Source organism: Ostrea edulis, chromosome 5, assembly GCF_947568905.1.
Source record: "Ostrea edulis chromosome 5, xbOstEdul1.1, whole genome shotgun sequence".
Classification (NCBI taxonomy): Eukaryota; Metazoa; Mollusca; class Bivalvia; order Ostreida; family Ostreidae; genus Ostrea; species Ostrea edulis.
This window is the reverse complement of record NC_079168.1, coordinates 57,361,820-57,385,531: the sequence shown is the minus strand read 5'-3', so window position 1 is coordinate 57,385,531 and position 23,712 is coordinate 57,361,820. Positions and strand designations below refer to the sequence as shown.

At 34.8% G+C, this 23,712-nt stretch overlaps 1 protein-coding gene and 1 long non-coding RNA gene across 4 annotated transcripts in view; one reads left to right on the top strand and one right to left on the bottom strand.

Annotated features, from left to right (window-relative positions):
- LOC125649160 (CST complex subunit CTC1-like) overlaps positions 1 to 23,712 on the top strand; it is a 73,584-nt gene that overhangs the window by 1,018 nt on the left and 48,854 nt on the right. For 2 of the 3 annotated variants that reach the window (XM_048876427.2, XM_056164916.1), the window contains exons 2-9: positions 4,863 to 4,960; positions 6,402 to 6,622; positions 9,805 to 9,904; positions 12,925 to 13,012; positions 13,095 to 13,203; positions 16,826 to 16,891; positions 19,651 to 19,711; positions 21,702 to 21,788. In XM_048876427.2, the coding sequence (XP_048732384.1) occupies positions 4,886 to 4,960; positions 6,402 to 6,622; positions 9,805 to 9,904; positions 12,925 to 13,012; positions 13,095 to 13,203; positions 16,826 to 16,891; positions 19,651 to 19,711; positions 21,702 to 21,788 (807 nt within the window). In that variant the 5' untranslated portion in view covers positions 4,863 to 4,885. Of the gene's footprint in view, positions 1 to 4,807; positions 4,961 to 6,401; positions 6,623 to 9,804; positions 9,905 to 12,924; positions 13,013 to 13,094; positions 13,204 to 16,825; positions 16,892 to 19,650; positions 19,712 to 21,701; positions 21,789 to 23,712 lie in introns of all 3 variants that reach the window. The other variant, XM_048876426.2, reaches the window with a different exon arrangement.
- LOC130054598 (uncharacterized) lies at positions 15,083 to 15,860 on the bottom strand. Its single transcript, XR_008802915.1, has 2 exons — positions 15,611 to 15,860; positions 15,083 to 15,383 (listed from the first exon to the last, which is right to left on the bottom strand). It is a non-coding gene; the product is annotated as an uncharacterized LOC130054598 (long non-coding RNA).

The following is a 23,712-nucleotide window of genomic DNA, read 5'->3' as shown; positions in this document are numbered from 1 at the left end:
ATTCAGTAGATGTTAGAATGAGAGCTGTATTTGGTTGTGGAGATGCTCTGTCTGATTCAGCAAATGTTAGAATGAGAGCTGTATTTGGTTGTGGAGATGCTCTGTCTGATACAGTAGTAGCTGCAATAATGTAGCCCTCTCTGATTTTTTTTTTTTTTTTAGGGAGAGGGCTACAACTCCTTAGGATCTCCGTAATGGTGCAAATGCGGGAGTGATTCACTCCCGCAACATTTGCGCTCATTCTAAACATTTCCTGACTTTCTTTACGTAAATAAAATGATATTCTATGTTTCTTAGTCAATATATAAATTTACAACCTGCAACTTAAGATTTGTGAGGCTCTATTCTACCGTTTTCAACAATTTCGATAAATTCCAATTTCTCGATTCATATTTGTGCGCCATGTTGGATGTACTGAAGTTTCAACTTCCGATTGTCAAGTCATTTGCATATGCCATATAAGGTAGTATTTACATCAATGGACAAGTATGGAGACGAAAGCTATTTCGTCGGTATTGAAAAGGTTTGAATTTAATATCAAGTTAAAAACCGAACAGCAGAGTGTAAATTCTTTCTGCAACAATATGATTTTCCTTTCTTTGTCGAAGTGGCTCGAGTAACTACATTTTCGCGCTGATTGTCAATTTAGGTTTTTCATTAGATCCACCTACGAGATCTCGCGATAACAAGCATGGCGGAGCAGACGAAGAATTTTGCATGCTGTACATTATATTTAATGAAAAACACCTTTATTAGACATGCCCGAGCACAAAGTTGGTACTCCTTTTGATGTAAACAACATTTGGGACTAATACACAGAGTTTATTATCGGTTATTCATAAAATCATTTTGCACCATTACGGAGATCCTATGGAATTGTAGCCCTATCCTGAAAACGTCAGAATAAAAAAAAATTGGATAGAGCTACATTATTGCAGCTAGATACAGTAGATGTTAGAATGAGAGCTGTATTTGGTTGTGGAGATGCTCTGTCTGATTCAGTAGTCAGTGATTTTTCTACATTTTTAACAAGGGTCCTTTGGCTTTCGAATTGGGAAAAATGATCAACATTTTAGTCAAATTGGGAAAAATCAATTTTATCATAAATAATTAAGTTTTAAAATCACATCAAACATTATATTATCTTTATTTTACACATCTAATTTTCTTTAACTCTAACTTCTAAAATTTTGATCTATTCTATCCAAAACTCTTTGTTACATCGAATGTTTATTTTTTCAAATACGTTTTCCTTTCATAATTATTATTGGGGAAAATGCAAGCTAAAAAATGGACAATTTTTAGGAGGGGAAAGGGCCGAAATTCGGACCCAAAATGGGCCTTAAAAAATCACTGATGTAGATGATGGCCTCTATAGTTTTAACTTTGGATTTTTATGCGCCCCCCATGACCTCTATAGTTTTAAATTTGGATTTTTATGCCCCCCCCCCCCCCTCCTTCAAAGAAGAAGGGCATATTGGTTTGCACCTGTCGGTCGGTAGACCACATGTTGTCCGCTCAATATCTTGAGAACCATTCACTTGATGATAATGATATTTCATATGTGGGTTGGTTATGAGTAGAAGAGGACCCTTATAGTTTTTCAGGTCAAAAGGTCAAGGGTCAATCTACTCTGGACATAGGAATATAATGTTCGCTCAATATCTTGAGAACCCTTTACTTGAAAGACATCAAACTTGGCACACTGGTACATCCTAAGAAGTAGATGACCCCTATTGATTTTGAGGTCATATGGTCAAAGGTCAAGGGTCAAACTGGGCATAGGAATATACTGACCATTCAATGTCTAGAGAACCCTTTGCTTGACAGACATCAAACTTGGTACACCAGTACATCTTCAGAAGAAGATGACCCCTATTGATTTTGAGGTCACATGGTCAAGGGTCAAACTGGACATAGGAATATACTGTCCATTCAATATCTTTAGAACCCTTTGCTTGACAGACATCAAACTTGGTACACTGGTACGTCTTCAGGAGAAGATGACCCCTATTGATTTTGAGGTCACATGGTCAAGGGTCAAACTGGGCATAGGAATATACTGACCATTCAATGTCTAGAGAACCCTTTGCTTGACAGACATCAAACTTGGTACACCAGTACATCTTCAGAAGAAGATGACCCCTATTGATTTTGAGGTCACATGGTCAAGGGTCAAACTGGACATAGGAATATACTGTCCATTCAATATCTTTAGAACCCTTTGCTTGACAGACATCAAACTTGGTACACTGGTACGTCTTCAGGAGAAGATGACCCCTATTGATTTTGAGGTCACATGGTCAAGGGTCAAACTGGACATAGGAATATACTGTCCATTCAATATCTTGAGAACCCTTTGCTTGACAGACATCAAACTTGGTACACTGGTACGTCTTCAGGAGAAGATGACCCATATTGATTTTGAGGTCACATGGTCAAGGGTCAAAATGGTCATAGTAATATAATGTCCGCTCAATATCTTGAGAACCCTTTGCTTGACAGACATCAAACTTGGTACACTGGTACGTCTTCAGGAAAAGATGACCCCTATTGATTTTGAGGTCACATGGTCAAAGGTCAAGGGTCAAAATGGTCATAGTAATATGTCTGCTCAATATTTTGAGAACCCTTTGCTTGACAGACATCAAACTTAGTACACTGGTATATCTTCAGGAGAAGATGACTCCTATTGATTTTGAGGTCACATGGTCAAAGGTCAAGGGTCACACTGGACATAGGAATATACTGTCCGTTCAATATCTTGAGAACCCTTTGCTTGACAGATTTCAAACTTGGTACACTGGTACATCTTCAGGTGAAAATGACCCCTATTGATTTTGAGGTCACATGGTCAAAGGTCAAGGGTCAAACTGGACATTGGAATATACTGTCTGTTCAATATCTTGAGAACCCTTTGCTTGACAGACATCAAACTTGGTACACTGGTACTTCTTCAGGAGAAGATGACCCCTATTGATTTTGAGGTCACATGGTCAAAGGTCAAGGGTCACACTGAACAATGGAATATACTGTCCGTTCAATATCTTGAGAACCCTTTGCTTGACAGATTTCAGACTTGGTACACTGATACATCTTCAGGAGAAAATGATCCCTATTGATTTTTAGGTCACATGTTTAAAGGTCAAGGGTCAAACTGGACATTGGAATATACCGTCTGCTCAATATCTTGAGAACCCTTTGCTTGACAGACATCAAACTTGGTACACTGGTACTTCTTCAGGAGAAGATGACCCCTATTGATTTTGAGGTCACATGGTCAAAGGTCAAGGGTCAAACTGGACATAGGAATATACTGTCCGTTCAATATCTTGAGAACCCTTTGCTTGACAGACATCAAACTTGGTACACTGGTACTTCTTCAGGGCTCAACATTAACTTTTTTTCCTACTTGTCCATTCGGACAAGGGACAAAGATATTTACTTGTCTGAACTTCAACTTCACTTGTCCGAAAATTTTTCAAAAAAGGATCTAATATTGTCAACTTGAAAACTGTATTTAAATTACTTAATATATATAGTCCATAAGTGAATACCAATCCCGATTGAGTTTGACTAAGCTAGTTTACATAGCGATTGATATCGGGATCGAAGTTCATTTTCCATGCATTACACATGTACTTCCGACTCTCAACTCCTATAAACTTTTCACAAAATTGTTTGGAGACTTCTTTACATAAAAAAAGCACTTGTCCAATCGGACAAGTGCCCATCAATATTCACTTGTCCGAAATGTTTTTCCACTGGTAGCGGACAAACGTTAATGTTGACCCCTGTTCTTCATGAGACCCCTGTTGATTTTGAGGTCACATGGTCAAAGGTCAAGGGTCAAACTGGACATAGGAATATACTGTCTGTTCATTATCTTGAGAACCCTTTGCTTGACAGACATCAAACTCGGTACATCCTCAGAAGATGTTCCCTATTGATTTTGAGGTCACATGTTTAAAGGTCAAGGATTAACCTGGACATTGGAATATACTGTCCACTCAATATCTTGAGAACCCTTTGCTTGACAGACATCAAACTTAGTACACTGGTGTATATTCAGGAGAAGATGATTCCTATTGATTTTGAGGTCACATGGTCAAAGGGCAAGGGGCAAATTGGACATAGGAATATACTGTCCGTTCAATATCTTGAGAACCCTTTGCTTGACAGATTTCAAACTTGGTACACTGGTACATCTTCAGGTGAAAATGACCCCTATTGATTTTGAGGTCACATGGTCAAAGGTCAAGGGTTAACCTGGACATTGGAATATACTGTCCACTCAATATCTTGAGAACCCTTTGCTTGACAGACATCAAACTTAGTACACTGGTGTATATTCAGGAGAAGATGACTCCTATTGATTTTGAGGTCACATGGTCAAGGGGCAAATTGGACATATAATATACTGTCCACTCAATATCTTGAGAACCCTTTTGCTTGACAGACATCAAACTTAGTACACTGGTACATCTTCAGGAGAAGATGACCCATATTGATTTTGAGGTCACATGGTCAATAGTTGAACTGGACATAGTAATATATTGTCTCCTATATTTTAAGAATTATTTACTTGATTGACACCAAACTTGTTACACTGGTACAACATAAGGAGTAGATGACCCCTATTGATTTTTAGGTCACATGGTCAATTCACTCTTGACATAGGAAGATATTTTCTGCTCAGTATTTTGAATTGATGATACTACTATCAATTAAATGATGTGTGTGTATAACCCTTTTCAATTTTGCACCATGGGGGGCATATGTGTTTTACAAACATCTCTTGTTTTAGAAGACGATGTGAAGAAATTGTCAGTGATGCAAAGTGGTAGCGTTATACATTTTAGTAAATGGGGACTACATGTAGATCATGAATGAGGATTGTGAAATCGATGAATTCCTGAAAGCATCAGCAGATACATTACATATTGGAAAGAATGAACAGGTTTGGAAAATTCTGACTACATTTATTTAAGTAGGAATAACACACCAGAGTTTGATATGGATAAAACATGGAATATATATTGTATGTACCAATTGAAAACTTTAGAAAGTATACTTTATTTAGTAAAAAAAAAATGCAGTTTAGTAGAAAATAATCTGAAATTTTTTAACTTCTGCTGGACATGCACACGCAATCTTACAGATCAGCAGTCAACATGTCAACCGACTGAGCTATCCAGCTAGGCAATCATATTGAAAAGGAATATGTTAATACAAATATTGTTGATATATTTATATTTTCATTCATGTTTTAAAAGGAAGTCACATTATGACTATGTTGTATACCTCCTTTGGGCTTAATTAGCTGTCAATGACAACAGATCTAACTGTGAGATATATTGAAACAAATAGTATTTATCGTATATACTCGCCTATATGTCGGTTCGCCTGTAAGTCGGTGATATAGGAGGGATTTGCCATTGTCCCGCTTATAAGTTGGTATTACTTTTTTTTTTTTATCAAGAATCGGTTGACAATTTCAAATAAATGCTCTAACGTTTTCACCTCTGTTTCAAATAATATTTTGTGAAATGCGCTGATATTTATTCATTTTCTCAACAAATCAATTTCAATAATATTTACTTGAGATGAATAAAATCATTAAAATATGTAAATACTTGTACTTTATGCATATAATCATAGAATACATGAATAATACAATATGTCCAGTCAATGTTAATCGTTGGGAGTACGAAGATGTTTAAAAAATACTATACAAAATTACGCTGTCCAGAAAAATGCTAATCTTTATAGGACTCGCCTTTAAGGTATTCAATGTATAATGACCATATTTCATATCTAATAAATGGATGGTGGAATATTTGTAATCATGGTATCATTTTGAAGGGTTCACCAAATAAAAATAATCCACCATAGGAATTTTTTAAAATTTTGTTTACTGCTTGATTTATTTCACCTAGAATTTAACATTGAAGTATATGGGAAAAGCATGTTTTATTACAATATTTTAAAAACAAATTATATTTTCACACTAATCTCTTGGTAGAAAGTTACATACACTTTCTTTTTATGAAAATATGAAATAAAATTAATCATTGACCGCACACATTTTTAGAAAATTAGATTTTTCTTATTTTTACAAAGGGCAGACAACTCTTCCAAAAAGTCTTGGTGCAAAAAGGTCAGCTTCTAATCGTTTACCAGTCATGTGAATTTCATCTGCTTCACTTTCATCAATATTTAACAATAAACTTTTATGTTGATCTAAATCCTTCGAAATTGTTCATTATCCTTTCATTATACATGGAATACCTTAAGTCGGATGTAGAGTTTTGGACCAATTTTTAACTCCCAAAAAGACGACATATAGGTGAGTATATACGGTAGTACTATCGTTTCATAGTTTTTAATTTTTTTTTCAGGAGAAAAGTTGGCTGATATCACTGTATGACAAGCTCTGTATCACTAGAGGACACATTTCTTATAAACATCACCACTTCCTGTCTGGACTTCAGAGGCTTGTACACAGTGGGTATTTAGACTACAGCTTAGTCAGTGTGAGAGAACTGGTGGACAGTCCTGAGAACTTTATAGGGGATCAGTCTGTCACAGGTCCACTTGGTACCGGGAGAGGACTGCACAGGTAGGACTCAGTGGTTTTTAAATGCTGTAAAATGACAAATTTTTATGAAAATCTAATTTTTCAGGGGTTTTTTTTGGGGGGGGGGGGTATAAAAGTGTACAAAAGTGTACAATGAGTATGATGAAGAACAGTTTAATTCCAAGAATATGACATATTTTTCTCACATTATCACCAGTGTGAGATCGACTTTACCCATGTGAGACAGCCGTGTAAGATTTTTCTGTCTCACACTGCTGCGACGTCATTTGATTGTGACGTCATATATTTTCTATGATTTGCGTTACATGGTGTGAAGATTTACGTTGTACACTGTGAAGTAAAAATATTTTGCATTGTTTTCTTTGAATTTTAATGTAGTGGTGGACAACCTTGGGTTTCTTAGTTTACACTTACAGTGTAAACCATTTTGGGGTATGCTCTTTCTGTCTATCTAATTAGTTTTTGCATCAATTAAAGTTCAAATGAGGATTTTGATGATTTAGAATTTTCTCAAAGCTCCTGAATTTATGCAATAAACTGTAGGTAAAATGTGAGAAAAATAATCCTTCATTATTTACTCGTATGTGATAGGGATATTCCACTTCTGGAACAAGATTCGCTAGGACTCGGCAAAGCCTTGTCCTAGACTACGAATCTTGTCCCCTCAGTGGTGTGTGTGTCTATCTTTAAATCTTGCTCATAACTTTTAAACTTTGCAAGATAGAGGCTTTACAGTTAGTGAATAAAAAGATCATTTCACTCATTTGTCAAGGTCAAATTTATTGCAATTGAACTTTGCCTTACTCATGCAGGGATGATGTTTCACAAAAGCATTTTGTTTAGTTAATATTTCCTCATGACAAAATGGTTTTGTTTTAAAATTTGTACATGAATTTCTGGGCCAAAAGTTTGCAGGTAAAGGCCATGATAGGCTTGTGATTAGATAAGGAAGAATTCACAGGTAGGGATTATAAATTACTTCTGTAAAGCTGTAGTAGTTTAACTTAAGAGATTACTGTAAACATTCTTATGCACGATACTTATTTCTTCTAAGTCCGCGGTCACATAATATTCGTGTAATTTTATACCAACGGACTTAAGTACGTATGTCATTTTCATGTACGTGTAGGTCATATGCAACCCAGCAAAATTTCGTACCCGCAAACCAAACCAGCAATGATAATTCGCGAAATAATGATTCCTTGGAATGAAGTACATTTACAGCATGTGAAACACCTAATGAAATCAACGCAGTCAATGTTGTCTCATTCAACACAGTTAATGTTGTCTCATTCAACACAGTTAATGTTGTCTCATTCAACACAGTTAATGTTGTCTCATTCAATGCAGTTAATGTTGTCTCATTCAACACAGTCAATGTTGTCTCATTCAACGCAGTTAATGTTGTCTCATTCAACACAGTTAATGTTGTCTCATTCAACGCAGTCAATGTTGTCTCATTCAACGCAGTTAATGTTGTCTCAACGCAGTTAATGTTGTCTCATTCAACAGTTAATGTTGTCTCATTCAACGCAGTTAATGTTGTCTCATTCAACACAGTTAATGTTGTCTCATTCAACACAGTTAATGTTGTCTCATTCAACAGTTAATGTTGTCTCATTCAACACAGTTAATGTTGTCTCATTCAACAGTTAATGTTATCTCATTCAACACAGTTAATGTTGTCTCATTCAACAGTTAATGTTGTCTCAACACAGTCAATGTTGTCTCATTCAACGCAGTTAATGTTGTCTCATTCAACGCAGTTAATGTTGTCTCATTCAACGCAGTTAATGTTGTCTCATTCAACAGTTAATGTTGTCTCATTCAACACAGTTAATGTTGTCTCATTCAACACAGTTAATGTTGTCTCATTCAACAGTTAATGTTGTCTCATTCAACACAGTTAATGTTGTCTCATTCAACAGTTAATGTTGTCTCATTCAACACAGTTAATGTTGTCTCATTCAACAGTTAATGTTGTCTCAACACAGTCAATGTTGTCTCATTCAACGCAGTTAATGTTGTCTCAACGCAGTTAATGTTGTCTCATTCAACACAGTTAATGTTGTCTCATTCAACACAGTTAATGTTGTCTCATTCAATGCAGTTAATGTTGTCTCATTCAACACAGTCAATGTTGTCTCATTCAACACAGTTAATGTTGTCTCATTCAATGCAGTTAATGTTGTCTCATTCAATGCAGTCAATGTTGTCTCATTCAACACAGTTAATGTTGTCTCAACACAGTCAATGTTGTCTCATTCAACACAGTTAATGTTGTCTCATTCAACACAGTTAATGTTGTCTCAATCAACACAGTTAATGTTGTCTCATTCAACAGTTAATGTTGTCTCATTCAACACAGTTAATGTTGTCTCATTCAACAGTTAATGTTGTCTCATTCAACACAGTTAATGTTGTCTCATTCAACGCAGTTAATGTTGTCTCAACACAGTCAATGTTGTCTCATTCAACGCAGTTAATGTTGTCTCATTCAACGCAGTTAATGTTGTCTCATTCAACGCAGTTAATGTTGTCTCATTCAACAGTTAATGTTGTCTCATTCAACACAGTTAATGTTGTCTCATTCAACAGTTAATGTTGTCTCATTCAACACAGTTAATGTTGTCTCATTCAACAGTTAATGTTGTCTCATTCAACACAGTTAATGTTGTCTCATTCAACAGTTAATGTTGTCTCATTCAACAGTCAATGTTGTCTCATTCAACGCAGTTAATGTTGTCTCAACGCAGTTAATGTTGTCTCATTCAACACAGTTAATGTTGTCTCATTCAACACAGTTAATGTTGTCTCATTCAATGCAGTTAATGTTGTCTCATTCAACACAGTCAATGTTGTCTCATTCAACACAGTTAATGTTGTCTCATTCAATGCAGTTAATGTTGTCTCATTCAATGCAGTCAATGTTGTCTCATTCAACACAGTTAATGTTGTCTCAACACAGTCAATGTTGTCTCATTCAACACAGTTAAGGTTGTCTCATTCAACGCAGTTGATGTTGTCTCATTCAACACAGTTAATGTTGTCTCATTCAATGCAGTTAATGTTGTCTCAATCAACACAGTTAATGTTGTCTCATTCAACACAGTCAATGTTGTCTCATTCAACACAGTTAATGTTGTCTCGTGATATTTTGTCGTTTGCTTTATTGTGAATTTCAATTTTAACTTCTATTGTAGAAGCATTTTGTCTGGAAAATTTAGTTTCTCATTTCCAACCGAGAATGATGAGATATCCTTCATTCATCTACAAGACGAAACCGGAACAGTTCACTGCAAGGTATTCCTGAGTCTTAGCATTACATAGATGATTGTGTCTACGTAACATAGATGATTGTGTCTACGTAACATAGATGATTGTGTCTACGTAACATAGATGATTGTGTCTACGTAACAGATGATTGTTTTTATGTAAGAGATGATTGTGTCTACGTAACATAGATGATTGTGTCTATGTAACATAGATGATTGTGTCTATGTAACATAGCTGATTGTGTCTATGTAACATAGCTGATTGTGTCTATGTAATATAGATGATTGTGTCTATGTAACATAGATGATTGTGTCTACATAACATAGATGATTGTGTCTATGTAACATAGATGATTGTGTCTACGTAACATAGATGATTGTGTCTACATAACAGATGATTGTGTCTACATAACAGATGATTGTGTCTACATAACAGATGATTGTGTCTACATAACATAGATGATTGTGTCTACATAACATAGATGATTGTGTCTACATAACATAGATGATTGTGTCTACATAACATAGATGATTGTGTCTATGTAACATAGATGATTGTGTCTATGTAACATAGCTGATTGTGTCTACGTAACATAGATGATTGTGTCTACATAACAGATGATTGTGTCTACATAATATAGCTGATTGTGTCTATGTAACATAGATGATTGTGTCTATGTAACATAGCTGATTGTGTCTATGTAACATAGCTGATTGTGTCTGTGTAATATAGATGATTGTGTCTACGTAACATAGATGATTGTGTCTACATAACAGATGATTGTGTCTACATAATATAGCTGATTGTGTCTATGTAACATAGATGATTGTGTCTACATAACATAGATGATTGTGTCTACATAATATAGATGATTGTGTCTACATAATAGATGATTGTGTCTACATAACATAGATGATTGTGTCTACATAACATAGATGATTGTGTCTACATAACAGATGATTGTGTCTACATAATATAGCTGATTGTGTCTATGTAACATAGATGATTGTGTCTACATAACATAGATGATTGTGTCTACATAATATAGATGATTGTGTCTACATAATAGATGATTGTGTCTACATAACATAGATGATTGTGTCTACATAACATAGATGATTGTGTCTACATAACATAGATGATTGTGTCTACATAACATAGATGATTGTGTCTACATAACATAGATGATTGTGTCTACATAACATAGATGATTGTGTCTACATAACATAGATGATTGTGTCTACATAACATAGATGATTGTGTCTACATAACATAGATGATTGTGTCTACGTAACATAGATGATTGTGTCTACATAATAGATGATTGTGTCTACATAACATAGATGATTGTGTCTACATAACATAGATGATTGTGTCTATGTAACATAGATGATTGTGTCTATGTAATATAGATGATTGTGTCTACGTAACATAGATGATTGTGTCTACATAATAGATGATTGTGTCTACATAACATAGATGATTGTGTCTACATAACATAGATGATTGTGTCTATGTAATATAGATGATTGTGTCTACGTAACATAGATGATTGTGTCTACATAATAGATGATTGTGTCTACATAACATAGATGATTGTGTCTACATAACATAGATGATTGTGTCTACCTAAGTAACATAGATGATTGTGTCTACATAACAGATGATTGTGTCTACATAATATAGCTGATTGTGTCTATGTAACATAGATGATTGTGTCTACATAACATAGATGATTGTGTCTATGTAACATAGATGATTGTGTCTATGTAATATAGATGATTGTGTCTACGTAACATAGATGATTGTGTCTACATAATAGATGATTGTGTCTACATAACATAGATGATTGTGTCTACATAACATAGATGATTGTGTCTACATAATAGATGATTGTGTCTATGTAACATAGATGATTGTGTCTACATAACAGATGATTGTGTCTACATAACAGATGATTGTGTCTACGTAACATAGATGATTGTGTCTACATAACATAGATGATTGTGTCTATGTAACATAGATGATTGTGTCTACATAACAGATGATTGTGTCTACATAACATAGATGATTGTGTCTACATAACATAGATGATTGTGTCTACATAACATAGATGATTGTGTCTACGTAATATAGATGATTGTGTCTATGTAACATAGATGATTGTGTCTACGTAACATAGATGATTGTGTCTATGTAACAGATGATTGTGTCTACATAATATAGCTGATTGTGTCTATGTAACAGATGATTGTGTCTACGTAACATAGATGATTGTGTCTACGTAATATAGATGATTGTGTCTACGTAACATAGATGATTGTGTCTACATAACATAGATGATTGTGTCTACGTAACATAGATGATTGTGTCTACGTAATATAGATGATTGTGTCTACGTAACATAGATGATTGTGTCTACATAACATAGATGATTGTGTCTACCTAAGTAACATAGATGATTGTGTCTATGTAACAGATGATTGTGTCTACATAACATAGATGATTGTGTCTACGTAACATAGATGATTGTGTCTACATAACATAGATGATTGTGTCTACATAACATAGATGATTGTGTCTACATAACATAGATGATTGTGTCTACGTAATATAGATGATTGTGTCTATGTAACATAGATGATTGTGTCTACATAACATAGATGATTGTGTCTATGTAACATAGATGATTGTGTCTACATAACATAGATGATTGTGTCTACCTAAGTAACATAGATGATTGTGTCTATATGACTGGGGGGGGGGGGTAATGTGAGAATATGAGAAATTGACACATTTTGGGGGTAATGTCATCCTCCACTGGAGGATGAGTTTATACTGTTTCATATCTGTAACATCGGTATGTGGCCTTAAAGCTCCGCTTGTTCAGGGATAAGCTTATAATTTTGACACCTTATAGTTTTCAAGCTAAAGACTCAACATTATCTACTATATGGGTACGTATGGTGGATCCAATGGGATGGGGAGGAATTGAGATCACAATTGAATGTATATTCATGGGTAGTGAAACATGTCTATATTTCCAGGTTACCGAGTCTTTCAGGAGGAAATTGATCCACAGTCAAGATTCATGGTGTTTCTTATCTTCCTGGAGATTGATTTCAAAGGGACTTGGTTTGTAAATTTCATTAGTTTGTTCATTAAATGTGTTTGTGATCTTTGAACAGTATAAGTTCACTTATACATTTTTTCTTAGGTACCATCTTTATTGAAGTTACAAAATTTTTCCAAGAAGAGGATGTTCACAAGAAGAGAGAGATTCAAGTGTTGTCAACAGCTGATGTGGCACTCTTACTGGAAAACAAGTATCAAAATTATGAAATGTTTACTACTTTAGCAGTCTAGTGATATTACACATACAAGACATTGTTGTATGTCTGGGCTTTGTATATCATTATCATTATTGTGTTGCCAGGTCTGTCTGTCAACTCTATCAATACAATTATTGTGTTGCCAGATCTGTCTGTCAACTCTATCAATACAATTATTGTGTTGCCAGGTCTGTCAGTCAACTCTATCAACACAATTATTGTGTTGCCAGGTCTGTCTGTCAACTCTATCAATGCAATTATTGTGTTGCCAGGTCTGTCTGTCAACTCTATCAATACAATTATCAATACTGTCATGATTATTTGTTTATTACTATATTACCGAAACTTACTCTGGAAAATATTAGTATTATAATCTTTTTCATGCCCCTTCATTAAACGAGTGGGACATATAGTGTTACCCTTTTCTGTCATTCCGTCATAATTCAATTCAACTAATATTCAGTATTTAGATACATTATGACAATATTATATCATTTTGTATAAAAGAATTTTGACAGAGTTGTGCCCCATAGACTAAGAAAATTTCGGAACAATTCAAAGTTTCTGCGCATTATATCATGGACATTTTGAATTAAAATTCAGGATATAGATACATCACAGGAATACCCAGATGAAATTCATATGTGGTTAAGGAAGTTAACTCTTTAACATGTGAGCACAATGGCACAGAATGCTGTAACTGTGTAGATAAGGGCTGTAACTGTGTAGATAAGGGCTGTAACTGTGTAGATAAGGGCTGTAACTGTGTAGATAAGGGCTGTAACTGTGTAGATAAGGGCTGTAACTGTGTAGATAAGGGCTGTAACTGTGTAGATAAGGGCTGTAACTGTGTAGATAAGGGCTGTAACTGTATAGATAAGGGCTGTAACTGTGTAGATAAGGGCTGTAACTGTGTAGATAAGGGCTGTAACTGTGTAGATAAGGGCTGTAACTGTATAGATAAGGGCTGTAACTGTGTAGATAAGGGCTGTAACTGTATAGATAAGGGCTGTAACTGTGTAGATAAGGGTTCAGTACTTATTCTATTTGTCCATATATGTATTATATATTTACTTCTTTAACCTATCTGGTTAAAAATTTGTTTGTCGATTCCAATTTTTGAAAGGAATACATTTTATGGTGGAATGATTCTTTCATCAAAAACAAAAATTTGCATGATTTTAAAGTTTTCAGCTCTCATGAGCTGAAAGCTCAAGTGAGCTTTTCTGATCACATACTGTCCGCCCATCTGTCTGTCCATAAACTTTTAACATTTTTGACTTCTTCTCAAGAACCACAGGGCTAATTTCAGCCAAGTTTGTCACAAAACATATTTGGGTAAAGAGTTTCTTCAAATGAAGTGCCACACCCTTTTTGAAGTGAAAATAATTAAGAATGAGTAAAAATTTTGTGGCACCATTTAAAAATCTTCTGATAAACCACTGGGCCAATTTCAAACAAATTTGGCAAAAATCATTGGGTAAAAGGGATTCAAGTTTGTTCAAATGTAGGACCATGCTCTCTCCAAAGGGGAGATAATCAACAAAAAGCCAAAATAGGTGGGGTCATTTAGAAATCTTCTCAAGAACCACTGGGTCAGAAAAGTTGAAACTTACATGAAAGCTTCATGACATAATGTTTGTACAAATCATGGCCCCTGAGGGTAGCATACATGCCAACTTTTAAAAATCCCCATGGGAGATTTTGCGCGCGACGACCTTTTTTCAAAGCTCAAAATTCACGACATTTTAGCATGAAAATAAATATTTGTCCTTTCAAATAAAATATCAATCAAATCATTGTTAATGTATCATATATTAACACAACATCAAATGTGTTTGACCATTAACTATATAAAAAAAACTTTGAAAGATATACATTAATATTTTATTAAAATCATCTATTCAGCAAAAAATCTTCTCCAACAAGTCACATACATAATATCAAATAATATTTAAGGTTGCATCCTTTTACACCATACAATAAACATTGGCCGGTCTATATATCAAAATTTAAATTAAAGCACATGCATTTAGGTACGACTGCAAAGGCGATCTTGCTTGTCTGTAAACATGGGCTTGCAGAGACTGGTGGAATAATCTGCATTGCAACCAAAAAAGGAGTGATCTGCCCTGCTATGAAGTTTGCGAACAAAACCTTTGCACCCATGACATCTGAAATAATTACCAGGAAAAAAAAACCACATCAAAATATTCTGTTTTACTTGTAAATTAAGGCTACTTGCTAAATACAAAATTCAGTACAGACTTGTGCGAATTACGCATCACAAAGTATATTTAATGAATACTACACTATATAGACTATATAATACATCGCTATAGACGGATAGATTTGGATAGCCTATATTATTATAGTTGGAAAAAATATATACTTGACGTACCTTATTGCAAATTTTGGATGCTGTCAGCGAGAGGCGGAATGTCCGATTGTTTGGTGGTGACACTAGCATCGTTGTCATTCACGTTTGTGTAAAGGATAGGTCAATTTGAAATCCGTCTTCCCGATTAATTACTATCAAAACATGCTTCGTACTGTCCAATAAACACCCCGACACAGGCAGACCAACCCGACACCATGTGACACAGGTAAACAGCAATGGCTGACTATTGTCCCGATTTCTGATTGGCCAGTTCAGAAATGATGCGGGATTTCCAATTCTGGTCACGAGATTTCACAATTATCCCGCTTTCAAACTCGTTTTTAATCGTGAAATCGGAAATTTTGGTCGGGAAAAATTTCAAATCGGGATTTTAGGGTAATTTTGCTTTCCCGATCGGGAAAGCGGGACCGGAGGGTAAAATCGGGAAGATCCCGCCTAAATCGGGAAAGTTGGCATGTATGGGGTAGGGTAGGGCCAAAGTTGTATATGGGGATATATAGGATAAAACTTTTAAAATCTTTGTCTCGAGAACAACAGGGTCATGATTACTCTCATTAATATGCAAGCATTCCCAGGTAGTGCAGATTCAAATTGTGGTCCCCGGTGATAGGGTGAGGTCACAATAGGGGATCAAAGTTTTACATGGGAATTTATATGGAAAATCTTTAAAAATATTACGCAGGACCATGAATACTCATATTACTATGGAGGCATCCCCAGGTAGTGCGGATTGAAGTTTATTCAAATCATGACTCCCCAGGGGTAGGATGGGACCACAATAGGGGGTCAGTGTTGTACATGGCAATATGTGAGCGATGTGGCCCATGGGCCTCTTGTTAATTTGATATTCACTGTCCTCTTGAGACTTTAGGGTGGGACCACAATTTAAATAAATATGATGCCATCTTTGAATTAAAAGTCTCATCTTTTACTCTGGAACATACAACGAAGTAAATGCATAGGTATCGTGATCTTGGATAACTACTTGTGAAATTCATATGGCTCCTGGATCAGGGGTTTATTTACAGTAGAACATTAAAATTCATGAAATTGCTTATAATGATTAAACAAAAAATGACCACATTCAGTTTAAAAGGTGCACTCAATATGCAATGCCTCTAATTGGTGTATCTTGTGTGATACTTTGGTGATTGTTCCAGCCCATGAGCCTCTTGTTTTTACTATAATTCAATTAAAAGTTGTTCATATTGACAGGGACAAAGTAAAGCCTGGCTGTGTAAATGTTATTGGAAAGACTAGCTGTGTCAGTGAAGTAATTAAGTAAGTGATTATATTTAAATTCTTTTTATGGTTTGGGTAAATAGTCACATAAATGCTTTTGTCTACCATCATGAATTATCTAAATAAAATTACATTTGGAGATCTGAAAGCAATAAGTATGTTTTTTGTTTGTTTTGACTTATTCCTGTTGACTCCCGTTGGAGCATAGGGCTGCAACAACACCACGCCAACGGACTCTGTTATGGACTGCTCTCTTCAGCTGAGTCCACGTCATTCCGGCTTCCTTCATTTCGCTCTCGACATCCCCTTGAAAATTTTCATTCATATTGAGATGTCACCAGATGTGTGTACAGTCTTGTTGTATTAATGAATTATAGTAGCTGTGTACAGTCGTGTTGTATTAATGAATTATAGTAGCTGTGTACAGTCGTGTTGTAGTAATGAATTATAGTAGCTGTGTACAGTCGTGTTGTAGTAATGAATTATAGTAGCTGTGTACAGTCGTGTTGTATTAATGAATTATAGTAGCTGTGTACAGTCGTGTTGTATTAATGAATTATAGTAGCTGTGTACAGTCGTGTTGTAGTAATGAATTATAGTAGCTGTGTACAGTAGTGTTGTATTAATGAATTATAGTAGCTGTGTCCAGTCGTGTTGTAGTAATGAATTATAGTAGCTGTACAGGGCTCGAAATTAACATATGCCCGTCAATCTGTGACTGGTTAAAAGTCTGGTGGACTGACTGACATTTGTTTTAGTCAGTCCGATGAGACTGGTTAATTTTCTAAAGCATCATTTTGGAAAATATACTTATGAAATTTACACATTTGGCATGCTTTGATATGAAGACCTATCAGACAAATCTGATTTGTAAATATAAATCCCACATTTAAGTGTTAAAATATTGTTTAAGACATATTGAGCTAAATTTCATTTTAATAACATTAATGAATTATGTTTAATTATTTCTGGAAAACTCTGTTGGACTGGTAAATTTTCCAGCGGACTGGTTGAAATTATACCCCATCAGTCCGGCTGGACGGGTGACATAAAAAGTTAGCTTCAAGTCCTGCTGTGTGTCCATTCGTGTTGTATTAATGAATTATAGTAGCTGCAGTTCCTGTTTTGCACACATTTGACTATTAGATTTATCAAAATATGTTTGCAAATTGGTATTTTGTCTAGGTAAGATAATGACTCTAGTCTATATCGCATAGGAAAGATAATTTTTTGGTATTTTCATTTTTTTCTAGTTCCTTGTAATTAACAATTTGATAACTCTTTTTGTTTAGAATAATGTTGACTGAATGTTGCTGCAATAGGGATAAAACTCGGATACAAATCTTGCTTTGCTTAAGGAAAATGGTAGAGAACTGGATATTACCTGATTTTGTTCGTTCTCTGATAATAAGAATGAATATCTTTAAAAAAAGAAAAGGCACAAATACTACCCAAAAACTTCCAGATACCTTTGAAAATTTTAAACAGATATTAGTGGTAAAATTTCTAAGTGCATCAAGTAAAACAATATCCCAGATGAACTCATAATAAGAATGATTTGATCAGACGAGGTTAATAATGATCCCTTCTAGTGAATGGACTATGGAGGAGAAAGGATCAAAAGATTGTAGCATCGTTGTCTTGGATGACAAAAGGAAGGAAACTGGGGAAGTTGGCTATAACTTTATAAAATTTGCATGGGTTAACAGGCACCCAACCTTTACATTTCTGAAAGACGGAATATAATCCATTCCCAAAATCATTGGTTGACCATCGAGATGATGATTAATGGTTGTTGCACATGTTTGATGTATTGTTCAAAAGCTGCGAGTGTATGCATAACGCGTGTCGGCTAGACGGACTTACAGACGCACTGGGGTATTAAGGTAGTGATTTCAAGGCATCACGAGGTTTATTCATATAGCATCTAAAAATAAACTATTTTCGTTTCCGGTATACATCAAGTGCTTTTAAAGCATCAGTAATAATGACAGACAATGGAAACAAAGACTTGTCAGCTATAATCAGACACATCAGTGAAAATATGTTTAGAAATATACAAGTAAAAGAATTACAAATGAAAAATTCCTTATGTTTTAATTATTTTAAAATAATAGTCATAGTTTAGGCCCTAAATCTCCATGATACTTGTCCCTCCCCCCCAACAACGAGAAATCAAGAGTGTCAAGGTTGAATTAAATCTGGAAATTAAAGGTCTTTCTGGTTCAGATCTATTTAGTAACCGGAAGTGTATACAGTAAAACTCTGATATAGCGAATTTCTGCGGACACTCTATAAAAATTCGCTAGAAGCGTAATTCGCTATACATTTATAGCGAATTCATAATTCAAATGTAACGAATTCATTATAAATCTGATTTGTTCTACATGTATATCAGTTGTACAGCGTTGTTTAGCGTTCCGTGCAAACCGTTCAGCGTTCTGTGCAAAGCGTTAAGCGTTCCGTGCAAGAATCGTTTCGTTCCGTGCAAGTGGTGTAGTAGTACGTTTCAGGGTCTGTAACTAAATAAGGGCCAAGCTGAAATGATTATGCACTCGATTGATGGCATGCTACCACCATTCAAAATACCAAAAATGAAAAATGACAACATATATTTTATGGGACACAAATTTTACTTTGAGAGATCAAGAACTTTGAGAAATTGTAGTTCCAGCCATCAAGAGTCACCGGTACCCAGGTTCTGCTACATCACATGTATGTTATGAACGGTGAAAGTGCTTGTTTGCCCAGACCCATTGATTTGAAATAAATTGATTTTCTTTTCTTTTTTTTTACAGAATTAAAGAGGACTTTTTCCTGTGTATTGAGTTGGAAGACAGGGTTGCCATCATTGTAAAGGTACTTTATAAATCACATAGATAGGGTCCATTCAGAGTCCCTATGATAATTAGTTTGTCTGTCTGTCTGTCTTTATATGTGATATCTAAAGTTTTTTCAGGCAAAGGTTGAGATTAAGGGATCTTAACCCTACTGTGATACTCTTTAAGTAATATTTACTGAAACCAATGAGTGAGGTGAATATCACTTCCCCATGGTGGATGGATATAAGGTGTCGGTTGATATCAATGTAGTAAACAATTGTTTTATTAATTGATTATCATAATTATGCTAATTTGTCAAATAGAGACACTGTTATTTTAAGTAACATACAATAAAGAAATTTTAATACCATAAATAGACAGTTTGGCTTTCCCTTTATATCCTCTCGCGCTACTAGTTGCGAAGGGGATTAATGTTTGTGTGGGTGTGTTCGTTACAGGTTGTGGGCAAAATTTAAAGAAAATCCTTGCACCAAGGATTATCAAACTCTGCATACTTCTGTGGCATTGTAAAAGGATGAACTCTATTTTCAAGTAAATTGGTAAAATATTTTTAAACATCGTGTCATTACAACATTTAATAACTGGAATTTTATGTACGAGTTAGCAATACAGACCGGATAAACTGAGAGTAAAATTAGAATAGTAAAAGAATAGGAAGCAAGGTAGAAGTATTAAACTATTAAGACTTCTGGTGAATGACAGCGTGCATGAATTCAGGTAAGTTAGTGAGCTAACTTTGTGTTTGTATGTTGCCATATTAATACTTCCTATTACCAGCCCATCAGAGTTATCGCGCTTTGATGGCTCTTGCGCGTCAATAAAACAATTCTCGCGAGCAAGTGCGAGATTACCGGGACATAAGCAAAACATTGATACCCCCCCGCCCCCCCCCCCCCCCTTTTAAATATATATATATATAATCCAAATAGAAAGAGTTGATATCACACAGTCAAAATAATTCAATAAAAAAATCAGGAAAATATATAGTTCCAAAATATATTTAAATCACTAGCGCTTTCTGGATTTTAACATCCATCCTCAGGTGAATACAAATTTTAAATAATGAATACAAAGTTGTTTATCTTAGAGACGTCTATTGTGACGTCATGATAGTCTTTGCGAGGAGGGAATACATACATGACGTCATAATACAAAAAATTCGGGAAAGGTGACTTGGACAAAATAAGCATGAACATTAACATGATAAAAGTTGATGAATTAAGAGGTTTAACAATCAGAATTGATTAAAGTTTGTTTAGTTTAGGAGAAAACAGTTTAATGAAATAATTTTCTTTAGCAAGTCTCATGGATGTTGAGTCTGTTTTAAGTTTATAAAATGGAAATACGCTGTAGTTGCCTCTAGCACTGTTGTCAAAGTGTTCGCTGCATGGGGTATTTCTTGTACTGGGATCGTTAATTTGTTGGTGATGGACACGCATCCTCGCTGTTAGTTGTGTTCCGGTTTGTCCAATATATTCCTCGCCACACCCGTTGCAAATAATGCAGTATAGTAAGTTTTTCGACTTGCATGACATGTTATCATTTACAGTAAAATATTTTCCGCATTTAAAAGTAATAGAAGGTCCTGTTTTTAGGAAGGGACATGTACCACACCTTGAATCACCACATGTAGAAACTGCGTATTTTTCAGGCGTTGAATTGAATTTGGCTTTTGTTAATAATTTTTTCAAGTTGGATGGTTGTCTTTGGCTGTGAAGTATATTTGCGGCTTTTTATTTTATAAAAGTTTTAGATTAAATAAAAACTTACCATAGCATGTAACATTGTTGCTAATTAAATCAGATACATTAAAATATAAGTAAGTGACTGAACGCTATCCACAGGTCCACTGACCCAATGTGACATAATCTGGTAAAATGTGACACATTTTATGCTTTTAGATGAGGATCAAATTAGATTATCAAACTTTTCAAATTAGATTATTAAACTTTTCAGGGGGCATCCATCTGATTGATTCTCTGGTCACAATAAAGTTTATGTTACAGGACAGGAAGTACTTGTACTGGCATGACCTTCTGACCCCGCAGACAGAGTATGTGTTCCTTGGATTGTTGCCCACCACCATGTACAAGGTAAGTGATTTTCTAATTGAATACTGCAAAACCAGATAGCTATGATGCATTTGTAAATTGGACCTGAACATGTGTGTAAATTCATGTGAAATTGAGAGATAAAAAAAAAATTCAGTAATTTTAAGTTTTGAGTGACAAAACCATGGTAATATGTATATTTACAACCATCTTTACGCCTTTTCATGTTAATTAACATCACAATGAAATATTTTATCCTATGCTTTCCTTTTTATGTGCCCGTCTTTAGATTTGACATATGGTACAGCGATGCCTGTATGTGCATTTGTCTGTTCTGAGTTTTCTGTTTCTATTTTCATTTCTCTGTCACAAGGTAGTACCTTCTTATTTTACAGAGTGTATGGGTATTGAAGATGTGCATGTAGCAAGGATTTTGTTTTTCTTGAATTTTTGAGAAAAATACAGGTTGCTGAACTTGGTCAGTTTTGAGGAGATATTACATTGAAAGTACATGCTTTGTCCATCTAACTTTTCTAACAGTTTTCGAAGTGAGGACCTTATTATACCCTCAACAAAGTTTAGAGGGTTTTGCTGGAATCACCTTGTCTGTCTGGCCATCCGTTGGTAGACATAATTTGTTTAGGGTAAATCTTGAACAGATTTGATTATAACTTTTTGTATAATTTATATGAATAATAAAGTTGTGCACCTGGTATTTTGATTGAGAATTTTTGAAATTCAAGGAAGTTTATTCCATTTTGAGGGGGTGATGTCATTGTGGAAAGTGTATCTTAAAAACCAACTAGTTTTAATTGTGACGGGGACCGTTACATATGTTCCCCAAACATCCCCCAATTAAAAAGTGGTGTCATTGTAAACCTATAGCAAAAAAATCATTTTATCTTAGCCTTTAATTAGTACGTTCAATATGGTAATTTCAGCACCAAGAAATGAAAGGAAGCAATCCATGTGTATTCATGCGCATGCAAATTTTATATGATTCCGCACTTTTATTAATGTCATTCAACAAGTATTTGTATCATATACCCATAGTATAAATTTCATAATTTTTTGCATCAAATATAAGGAAGTTATAGTGATTTAAAAATCGTCCAATCAGAAATTAGCACACATGCATGCATGAACGTGCTGAGGTACCTGAGCAGTAATTCTAACCACAGCAATATGTAAGGAGTACCAAGACACACCTAAAACCTCAACATCAAAAGAATTTGATGAAAAACAAAACCGTTATCGTCCTCCAAAAATGAACTTTCGAAAGACAATAAATGCACATGCGCGTGTACGTTGGTATTACACCAATATATAAGTACACATATTATCTACCTTTGCTGTGAATATCAACTCTTTCGCTTCATTAATAAGAGAGTTACAGACATTTTAGTATTAACCAATCAAAAAGAAGTGTATATGCATGCGCGTGCAGATTGATAATTTTGACCATGCAAATCAATTAAGGGTCTCAATATCCACCTATGATATAAATGTGAAACAATTTCAATGAACAACAAAAAAGTTAGACTGATTACAAAGTTGGCGTACAAAAATGTGATGCACGTGCATGGACATGCACGCATGTGCAGACAAAATGACTATCATTTTGCACATCTACAAATGATATACTATCATTCTATTAAGGTTTCATATTGATCTCTTGTGTATTCTGATTTCAAATATTGTGTACCATAAATGCAATGTACGTGCAGACAAAATGACTATCGTTCTGCACATCTACAAATGTTATACTATCATCCAGGAAAGTTTCATATTGATCCCATGTCATGCATAATATTTTTGGTGCAATACTTGCTTTCACTATATATACAGTGTATTTGATATGAGGAAAACACTTGCAGGAAAAATAGTAATCCAGACAATCTTCAAAAAGATTTCAGTGTTTAATATTATATGAAATTTCTACTGTATAACTTAGATAATTTTATAT